At 37.5% G+C, this 11,469-nt stretch overlaps 1 protein-coding gene across 1 annotated transcript; it reads left to right on the top strand.

Annotated features, from left to right (window-relative positions):
• Window positions 1-225: 225 nt before the first annotated feature.
• LOC129269452 (N-acetyllactosaminide beta-1,6-N-acetylglucosaminyl-transferase-like) lies at window positions 226-10,985 on the top strand. The gene has a single exon (XM_054906952.2). The coding sequence runs from the start codon at window positions 2,952-2,954 to the stop codon at window positions 4,392-4,394; it is 1,443 nt and encodes a 480-aa protein (XP_054762927.2). The 5' UTR covers window positions 226-2,951; the 3' UTR covers window positions 4,395-10,985.
• The last annotated feature ends 484 nt before the right edge of the window (window positions 10,986-11,469 follow it).

Consider the following 11,469-nt stretch of genomic DNA (forward strand, 5'->3'; position numbering starts at 1 on the left):
AAACTTGATATTTAAACTCCATATTGAACAAGATATGAAAATCACCTAACAGGCAATGCGAGCGCGAAGCGCGAGCGAAAATTTATTAAGTGACATGAAAGATTATTTTTATTTTCCAAGTGTTCCCCTCATCTTATTTTATTCACTCGTCTTCCTCTTCTTTTTATCTCTTTTCCCTCCTTTTTCCCCCTCTTTTTCTTTCTTTCTTTTTCTTTTTTTGCTCCGCCAATAGGGGGGGCCCGGGCCCCTCGCCCCCCCCCCTGGATCCGCCTATGAAAGTTATGGTTTAAGTATAGAGAGTCAATTGGGGCACAAATCCTTAAGAGTACACACCCAATTTATTAACTCATTTGACACTCAAATTGTCCATAATTGTCTGGGAATGATAACTGAAGGATTCTCTTCATTATGAAAGCAAAAGGAAACAAAATGGTAAACATAAGAAATATAAAATATAAACAGAATTTTTGAATTTTTGGCTCCCATTATAATTTTAGCACAGAGTTAGACCGTGGTCTAAGTTAAACCCGACTTCAGAATACGGGCCAAGGAAAATATATCTTTCATGAAAAAAATATATAAAAATTAATGCACAATTTCTATTACAAATCTACTGTACCATGTAGCGGATCAGATTGAAGGATTTCAATAGCTTCTAACTCTATAACACGTTTTATGAACCTGGTCAAAGGAAGTAAATTACGCGTGGATTGAGGGTACACAGGCGCTTCCTCGCTCGTGTAATACGGCCTTGATAGGATAGTGGACAAAATCTGCAGAAAAATATAAGTCTAAAATAGCTTGTAGGCCTATGTAGTAAGCAATGGTTATCTTGAGACCAGTCAGTTGCCAAGCAATCTTCTAAGGAGGATGGTCACTTGTCATTGCAGAGGTATTGTGGCTCAGTGGATAAGTCTTCGGACTTTGAACCACAAGGCCCGGGGTTCAAATCCCACCGCAGCTTTCGCGTCCTTTGGCAAGGCGTTTATCTACATGCATTTGCCGCTCTCCACACAGGTGTAGTAAAAGGGTATTAATAATATAAAAGGAATTCCTTGAATGCTCGATGTGCCTGATCAGGGTAGCCATGCTAAAGCCGGGGTAATAGTATGCAGCGCTCAGAAACATTAATTTGTATTAAGCGCTATACAAATGTTGCGTATTATTATTATTAACATTATTAAATTTTGCGTTTTAGAAGTATATAGGCTTGTTTTTCATGACCAAGATATGCACAAGAAAGTATAACGTTAAAACCCCTGAATTTCCAGTGCCCATAAGGGGCTTTGCGCTTTACGCATTATACATCCATTATCCTTTTAAAATACATAAAAATATAAAGGTGCGATTATCACATTTTATGTTTTCAGACCCCATCATTTACCGATTTTCTGTCAGTTTACTTTTAATTGCAGATCTAGTTTCGCAATTGTAAATTTTGTTGCAGCAGATGATCTGTAATTTTCCAAAAGTTGCTAAACAAAATGAAATAACTGACTTTCAATAGAATGCCGTCGTTTATTGTACTTGAAATGCTTCACTTTTCGGAGGTTCTGTTTTAAGAAGATATTCATTGCATGATTGTTCTACATAACAGTTAAAGTGTTTACGAGGACTTAAGCAATAAAGTGTCGGGTTCTTTCGACTCTGCTTAAGTACTTTTCTGGGGAGTTTAAGGAGATTTTTTTTTTGCAGCGAACCTCCTTTTTTTACTTCTTCATTGGATCATTGGATGAACGAAGTATAAGTGGGATTGGTTTTTTCCGTATTAACAACTGATTCCCTATATGTATTCCGTCCCTATATATTTATCTATATATTTCACCACTGACTTAGAATCCCCGTGACATGATGTATGGCAACACATAATTGAGTATGTCTGTACGACATGGTTTTCTGCCTTGATACCCTGCTTGTTTCGATCACAACACGCTTTATCATTCTAAAATCTAAACTTTGTCGATTGATTTGACAAGTTAAATGAACGTAGTAGTTTACAGAATATTTGATAAGACAGCTTGATAACAATGATGATTTATCAGCTGAAACAAAATATTTTGCCACAGAAAAAAGTTGTGAAGGGATATGGAATCTATCGTTGTGAAGGTATATGGAATCTTTCATCTTTGTAGTGCTGTAACATGAGCGTACAATGGACAAATCGTGACAAATATGAAGAGCAATCGAGAGAAATTTAACAAGTTTTTTTTTTATCTTTGTCTTTTGTCGTATACACAGATAGTTCCTGAATCCTTACCCTTAACCATCCAGGCTTCCAGCTTATTGAAGCATACACATTCGGCGTGATCGGCAAAAACCATTGTAGGCAAGGCATCCTTAATTAATTGAGACCTTCAAACGATCGTAGCTTCATCTCATCAGTTGATATATTGATCTACATACGAAACCATAGCAACTGCTTTCTAATATGCAAATGGTGAATGGAAGTGACTTTTTTCAGCCGTGATATTGCCAAACATCATTTACCGCCCTATGTCAACTTGGTGTGTAGTTCAGTTTCCAGTGCCGCAAGAGGAGAATGAGTGGATGAGGATTCTGTCTAGATGCTTAATTCAAGTTTCCATTAGACTATATTCTTTCATATTTTTTTCCTAGGCATCTAGTTTATCGTTTGGAACAAGAAAATTGAATGCGTTGATGACAAAGCATGTATTCAGTTATTGAAGAATGTGATACATACAAGCTACTATAAACGCTGCAAGAGAAATCGGAAAGTTACAGCTCATTGAAATACCTCAGATTTGTGTTGAAGCGAACCTTTTTTCCGTATACTTCGAGATGGTAATAGTGTGGCTTAGGTAATAGAACCACATGAGGATTGAACTTCCGAGTTCACCTTGGAATATGCATCTGACAAGCTCGAAGTAATGTATTACTTGAAGACCATCATTCCTTGAAGTCTCAAATAATATATCCATTAACTGTTCAAAATGTCTTACTGTTCATTTTACAAAAAATTGTTACTTCTTACTATCACCTTCGGGTTGGGACAGTTCATTGTGTACATGAGCGGGGACGGGGGTGATTATCATCACCTAATTAAGGATCGGATGAGAGAGAAAAAAGCTCGAGGTTTGAAACCCAATCACACAGAAGCCAAATCCAAGACGACATCACACTCGAGGACCTTTGTCAACCATAGTAGTAGCAGCAATGAAAATGTGACTGTGACGCCACCGAAAGCACAGTTCGATGGATCATGGAATTCTTCATTTGTAGCTCCAATGTATCACAGGCACTACCAAGTTAATTGCTCTTCTATCGTGGCTGATAACCAACGAGCCATAGATGAGGCTAACCGTCTGATGGGGAAACAGAAGGGGTCGATAGCAGTGCCTTCAGATGAAATTGTTTTGGGGTGGACAAAGGATTGCGAGGTATTCAAAAGAGAGCGACGCTATCCAGAGAAACCGCGATCTGTTGAGGAAGAGGAATATCCCGTCGCTTTTATTATAGTGACGCACAAGGAGTCGGCACAAGTGGAGCGATTGTTGCGCGCCATTTATCATCCTCAAAACGTTTACTGCATCCATCCCGACGTGAAGTCCCCACCTGCATATCAGGATGCGATTAGAGGTATGGCGTCTTGCTTTGACAATGTCTTCATCCCCTCTAGAGTTGAAGATGTTCAGTACGCAGGATTCACTCGCCTCCAAGCCGATGTCAATTGTATGTCGGATCTCCTGCAGCACAAGGTCCAATGGCGGTATGTCATCAACCTCTGTGCCCAAGACTTTCCGCTTAAGACAAATCTTGAGGTAGTGCGCCAATTGGAGGCGTACAAAGACAAGAACGATATCAACGGCATTCTCCCACCGTCATACATCAAAGGCAGGACTAGGTCACACTTCATCGCTGCCAACGGCAAAATGGTAGCAACGCGGAAGCTAAAGACGCCACCTCCGCATAATCTTACCATCTACTTCGGCAACGCTTACTACGCAGCAAGTCGCCAATTCGTTGATTACGTAATACACAACCAAGTGGCTGTAGATCTTCTTCAGTGGTCAGAGGACACGTTTAGTCCAGATGAGCATTACTGGGTGACTCTCAACCGTAGTCCTGGTATTCCGGGAGGTTACGCCAACGCAACATGGGATGCAAATGTACGCTTTATGAAGTGGGGTGATGTACCCACGCATCCAGCTTGTAAAGGAAAGTACGTCCGCGCCCTCTGCGTTTTCGGCGTTGGCTATCTGAATTACCTGGCGAAGGTGACCCACCTGTTTGCTAATAAGTTCTATTATTCATTCGATCCTGTTGTTCTTCAGTGCCTTGAAGAATTGTTAGACTTCAGGAATGCTCACCCAGAAGCGATTACTGACTTTGTACCGAACTTTCCAGTCACTGATATGGTATGGCAACTAAATTAGGCAAAATTCACCTAGCTGGCGTAAATGACTACATTGTGGCTGGAATTCGATGTTATTAAGATTTCCCGGACAACTTCCACATAAGCATAGACAGAGTACTGTATGTTAATCCACATTTGGTTTTTACTTAACTCTTATTTAAACTGTGGGTAGCCAAACATCGACCCGTCTACGTTGGTCGAGGTTGTATGGTTCTTCGTCTATAATAAAAAAATGTATATTTATTTCTACTTTGGGAGCCCATATATTCAATTTAAATTAAGGATTTTAACATTAGTGTTACTATGTTCCATTATATAATTTTGTTTGCTCAAACTCGAAGTTGGCACAACTCCTGCTTGGTGCCTTTGTAAAAATTGGGTGGTACTTGGTCTCTTTAATCTGTCTAAACAGTTCAGGGGAAAGGGAGCCCGTAGTGATTTGTGATCATTTCCTGTCTCATTCCTATTCTTCTGACAATCTTGCTCAGTTGAACCAGCAAGTAGTTAGAGTGCAGCCAGTAAATGTTATATGGTCATGTGACTGTGACTACCCAAACTGCTCCACCTGGACGATGTGACATGGCCCTGGGAAGCGGCATCCCCAAGAATTCTGGTAGGTGTTTAAAAATTGATAAATGTTAGGAAAGTTACCTATTTGTTTGTAGTGAAACCCCCCTTTTTTTTTGGGGGGGGGGGCTTGTCAAATACTTTTGGACCCAAAATAACCTGCATTTTGTAGTGAAATTTGTTTGTTCTTTTTTGCTTGACACTTTTTCTTGGACCAAAATAACGTGCATTGTGTAGTGAACCCCCCCCCCCTTTTTTTTTTTTTTTTGCTTGTCAAATTTAAATCAGCACCCCCAGTCAAAAAATCGTTACCAGGGAGGGCCCTGCAATGTAAATAATCAAAAGCAGTCTCTGTTTGTACTGGACTATTTAAAAAGTGGAAACCAATTACCGTATATATATATATATACACAACAAAAAAAGTAAGTCCCCCCTAAATCAAATTGCTGTAACTTTTGAACGGAATTATTTTGAGATATGATATTTCGTAGGTGGTTTTCTACACTCATTAAGCAACCTCTGGGGAAAAATGAGATTGATAGGTTGAGTCATGCGTGAGTAATTAAAGATTGAATTTAAAATGACCAATTTTGAAAGTCACAAGAGTCGTTTTTCAGATTGTGCAAATACAAAGCTGGGCAAAAGTTTTTTTTAGGTGAATTTTATGGTGTTAATGCTGTTTTACTATCCATCATTTAGCCACTCCACACACAATTTTGATATCGTATGTTCATGGTTGAGTGAGCACAATAATGCAGGGGCCGCGGGGGGGGGGGGGGGCTCAGCCCCCCACTTTTTTTCCAAAAGCATGTACAAAAATATAAAAATGACCATACGATTGTGATTTTTTGCATGGTTAGCCCCCCCCCCCCCCCCCTTTGAAAACCGTTCCGCGGCCCCTGTGTAGTGACGTATCATCAAAGGGGTTTATGGTAGTATCCTCTACAACCTGTTAGATCATGTTAAAATTTGAAAATGTTGGTGGCTCCCCCGATTATAGGCCCCTCCCCCATTTAAAAATTCTGGATCCACCACTGATTTGTCCATAAATTAAACTGATCATGAGAATTTGTAAGAAAAAATACATGTATGCAGTATAAAGAGTATTCATTCCTAAGTTTTCGAATATGCTCGCTCAACCATGAAAATTTTAAAACTTCGGAAAGTGTGTGGTGATAGAAATGATGGATGATAAAAACAACAGCAATTAAAGTCACATTTGAAACCGAATTTGCCCCCAATATTCATTTTATTACCATTTAAAATGGGTCTGTGACATTGAAAATACCCAATTTCCCACTTTGATGTGTGCTCACTCATCCATAAATGAACAAATCGATTTCATTTTTGCACAGAATTGTGCCCATAGGTTGATAAACATTACTGCCACTACTGTCACTTTTCAAAAGTCACAAACCAAATATCATGATTTTGATTCTACTTTATTGGAACGAATTCCATATTCTCATCATGAAAAATGGTCAGAAGGCTTGTAAAGGGTACTTTCTAATAAACGATACAATTTTTTTGCTAAATTTCACGGTTGAATAAACACAAATTAAAATTTGCTATAATTGGAATTTTTACACATTTCTATCGATAAAAATGATCGAATATGATGATAGTTATTTTTGGGAAGAGTATCTTCAACAATATTCATTGTTTCACGGATCAATGAACATTTTATGAAAGAAAAAAATACGAATTTCAAATATCATAGGCAAGTATTGTTTCATTTTGGTAACCGAAATTATCTTTTCTCAACTTTTTTGTTATGTTCATGATCGATTAACATGCTTCAATGATTCAAATGCGTTTAATCAAACATTCACGCTTGAATGAACATGTGGAATGTGATTAGCTCTTTTTTACGTTATTGGAAAAAATGCAATTGCTAATTATGGATATCCGTCACAAACCTCCTTGCATGGTCCATTTGATTTCATTTTTATGAAAATCCCGATGAGTAATGCTTCAGTGAGCACACAATATTAAAAAATTATGCAAATGAGAAGAAAGTTTAAGGCCCTGGCCCCACTCTGTGCCGTATCAAATGGTTATTTTGGTGTGCGCACATGTTGGATAGTGTTACACTGAAGCCATGTGCGAAGTTTCATGAAATAACTGTTGGCAGAAGTAACAAAAACCGTCCATGAAACAAACCCTCATTTCATATTTGTTAAAATGTTGACTTCCTCTCTCATAGACTTGTGTACATTATGGGTGCATATGTTTAAGAATAAGTAACCCCCTATTCAATGTGGTGGAACTTTTTTTCAAGGCTGTCTTTAGCAATGTCATTTGGCAGTTATGTTTATCAACCTGTGGGCAGAATTCTGTGCAAGAGCATGCATCAAAGTTGAAAAGGGGCATTTTCAATGTCACAGACTCATTTTTGAGGAGTAATAAAGTGAATAATGGGGGCAAATTCGGTTTCAAATGTGACTTAATTGCTGTTGTTTTTATCATCCATCATTTCTATCACCACACACTTTCCGAACTTGTAACATTTTCATGGTTGAGCGAGCACTTTCGATAACTTGGGAATGAATACTCTTTATACTGCATAAATGTATTATTTTCCTAACAATTTCTCAGGATCAGTTTAATTTATGGACAAATCAGTGGTGGATCCAGAATTTTTAAATGGGGGAGGGGCCTATAATCGGGGGAGCCACCAACATTTTCAAATGTTAACATGATCTAACAAGTTGTATAGGATACTACCATAAACCCCTATGATGATACGTCACAATACAGGGGCTGCGGAACGGTTTTCAAAGTGGGGGGGGGGGGCTGACCATGCAAAAAATCCCAATCGTATGGTCATTTTTGCATTTTTGTACATGCTTTTAGAGCAAAAGTGGAGGGGGTGAACCCCCCCCCCCCCGCTTCCGCGGCCCCTGCAATACATTGTGCTCACTCCACCATAAACATACGATATAAAAATTGTGTGTGGAGTGGCTAAATAATGGATAGTAAAACAGCATTAACACCATAAAAATCACCTAAAAACAGCTTTTGCCCAACATTGTATTATTTGCACAATCTGAAAAACGACTCTTGTGACTTTCAAAAATTGTCATTTTTAATTTAATCTTTATTTACTCATGCATGACTCACCCGATCAATCTCATTTTCCCCCAGGAGTTGCTTAATGAGTGTAGAAAACCACCTACGAAATATCATATTTCAAAATAATTCCGTTCAAAAGTTACAGCAATTTGATTTAGGGGGGACTTACTTTTTTTGTTGTGTATATATGGTATTGTGATTTTTCTCGCTCTAATACGTTAATGGAGTCACTTTTTTCATTCGGTTAACGTACTATTATTTGTTCACCATAACTATGAAGGAAAGAAGGAGAATTATTCATTCAGGATTTTGTTTGATCTATCAGATAAGTGTTAAAAAATGAATTTCAATATTCATTTTGCTAGCGAAAACTCGGTGATGTAGGTTTCCCAAACCAGGAATTGTGCCTTCTCTGGAATTCGGATGTGTACATACGAGATGTTGGAAAGTCTCAAACTCTCTTTTCCAGATGCACTGCAAAAGCTCTGGTGTTGATTTAACACCAACCCGGAATCTATATATGTCCACACCAGAGAAGTGTTAAACAACACCAGTTTCGTTTTGGTCTAACACCAGAAAGGTGTTTATACAACACCAATTAGTAGTAAAACAGCATCGGTTTGATTCCAAACTGGTGTTGTGTCAATACTTTTCTGGTGTGGACATATATAGATTCCGGGCTGGTGTTAAATCAACACCAGAGTTTTTGCAGTGTGCGATTCTTTATTTAATTTTATATTAAATGATTTATCGCAATTGTATGTGATGATGTATGAAATGCGGGCTATACAGGACAAATATATTTCCCAATCAATTATTGGTACATTTTGCTTTTGAACAATGTATTACATATGAAATAAAATAAAAAATATATAAATCTCTAACCCTTAATTACTGACATGAAGTAGCAGTGGTCAAATTATGATTATATTGAATGCTTAATTGGTCAATAACTATGGAAGATGCAATACGATTAAATTATAGTTTGGGGAATATTGCAATAATGGCGTAAAGTGAAACACAACTCTACGTCATCATCGAAAATAAGATTTTTTATTTAGTAATTTTGTTTTCTGATTTCGGTATTGACAATCATGCATTACCAGTTGATAATCATATTATTAGTTGTTCAAATATATTCATGTATGTATTTATGTGTGTGTTTTATTCATAACAGATGTAGGAATATTAGTCCCTTCATGAAAATACGACAGGAATATTTCGGTCCTGTTCTCAAAGTGACAATCGAACTTCTGATCATATCAAAATGAGAGTCATTATGCCATGCAGGGATGAGAACACTTCCAAAAGTCACGAAGTCATTTTGTATGGAACATTAACTAAAATGTTATTATTCGTTTGTTTATTTTGTTATGTGATCACGCATGATGAAATTATCTCTTTTGTATTATTCTCTCCTATTGTGCCTTGACGGAAGTCTACATGTGCCCCCTTTTTTTACCAGGAAGGGCATTACATTTATGCGTCTTTCACTGCGACTCTCCCTGCATTCCCCATTGTTTTGTCTTTATCAAATTTCTTTATAAAAGGCATGACTTACCGCCCTTTCACACGATAAAATATCGTAATCTGAATGATGATTCCAGTGAAAAGTAAGGCTAATAACAAAATTTTAGCATGTGTGAAACCAAAGAGATATCACGGTTTATCACCTCTAGAGGTGACATCTCCTTGGTGAAACCAAACTAGAATCACGAACGCTAATCACAATCACGAATTCAAATTCTACTCCGGAGGTGAATTCCAGTTAAGTCTCACTCAAATTACGATACGAATTTTACGTGTGAAAGGCTTGACCTCCAAAACATCTTGGGGGCGGAGCTTACGTGTCCCTTCAAGCACTTCCGTGGATAATACAATTGTCATGCACTCATCGTATCGATGCAGTGCTTTGATTGACAAGTCACCAAGGACACATCCCGCTTTCGCTCTGAAATTTGAATTCAAATCACAGTTTTCGAGTGAGCGTGTGAAAGGTCCGATGATTCTAAAGACGAATTGCAATCGTCAATACAATGATGATTCAAGATTCACGTGTGAAAAGGCCCTATGTCTTCAGGGGTTAACTTAGACCACACTTTTATGGAGTGCCATTTGTCAACTAATTCATCAATTAGAAATTGTCTTATTGTTCTGTAACAAATAGTAAAAAAATATATTTGACTCGTGAGATGGGAAGAATATGAATATACATATAACAAATTTTATTTTATTATTGGTACATTATAATTGCCAAGAATATGAAAGAAATATTATGAAGCAATCATTCCATAGAAGTGTGATTCAAAATTCTAGTTTAGACAAGGGTTAAACCTAGCTTTAATTGTCAGCATAGAGCACTTCCAACTTGATCCAGAAACAAATTTGGCAATTACTCATAATATATGACTTGAAAAATGTCAATTGTTTGCAGTTGATTAATGTGCTCACTTAAGTTCATCGCTCCCAAATGTCCCACCCCGTCCCCTCCCGTAGATACATCACTATTCTGCCTGTGCGACCCTCGACATCAGGGAATGGTGGTGTTTGAGTTTTCCCCCCTCTTCTTTTCAGGGAGCCCACGGTGAAGTTAAACCCCCTACCCTCCGACCCCGCTGAGATCCACCACTGATTTCAAACCAAAATATTTTCTGTTATTGTTGAATACCTTTCCTTCAAAAAAGCTTCAAACAGGATATCTTTATCATTTTCTAATGATATTTAATCACTGGCAGATCCAAGGGGGGGGGGGCACGTGCCCCTCCCCCTCCCATGAGAGTCACAATCAAAGTTTTTGATGTAAATATGCAATTTTTATCGAAGTGTGTCCGACTTTTAAAAATGGAGTACCTTTTTTTAAAAAATATATTAAAAACACATGTTCATGATTGTACAGGTTCGTGAAGGCACTCGTATCGTTCGCTGTCAACGAAATTGAAATAAAATTTTTAATTTTCAACAAGCCTAATATTCTGTGAATGTTGTGATTTGTTACTATAGTAGGAGTAATATCCCTTTCGGAATGTTTCATTTACCTCTTTAAATGGTTCGAACCAACACTCAAATTGTTTGATTCAGCTTTATGTAAGGTTTGATACCAACCTTTCAATTATTGTTGATTTTTAGTTAACATTTAATAAAACACATAGGAGACAATGATAAATATTGATAGAAACAGGAGAAAATTTATTACCGAAATAGAAAAAGGGGGTGGACGACAGGAGAGATTATTTTGATGAATAAAAGTGGAAAATGGTGTTTCAAAAATAGACAATCATATCTTTTAAATGTAGAGAACAAAACTAAACTGAGAAAGAGAGTGATGAGGAAAATAACACTAAAATGAGCAGAAGTTGAGATTCAATGGTGTAGTATCCTAAAAGTTTATCCATACTAAATAATTATCGAAATTCATTGTATACTCATCTTGTTCATATTAGTTTATTTGTCAT

The sequence above is a fragment of the Lytechinus pictus genome, chromosome 10 (assembly GCF_037042905.1).
Source record: "Lytechinus pictus isolate F3 Inbred chromosome 10, Lp3.0, whole genome shotgun sequence".
NCBI lineage: Eukaryota > Metazoa > Echinodermata > Echinoidea > Temnopleuroida > Toxopneustidae > Lytechinus > Lytechinus pictus.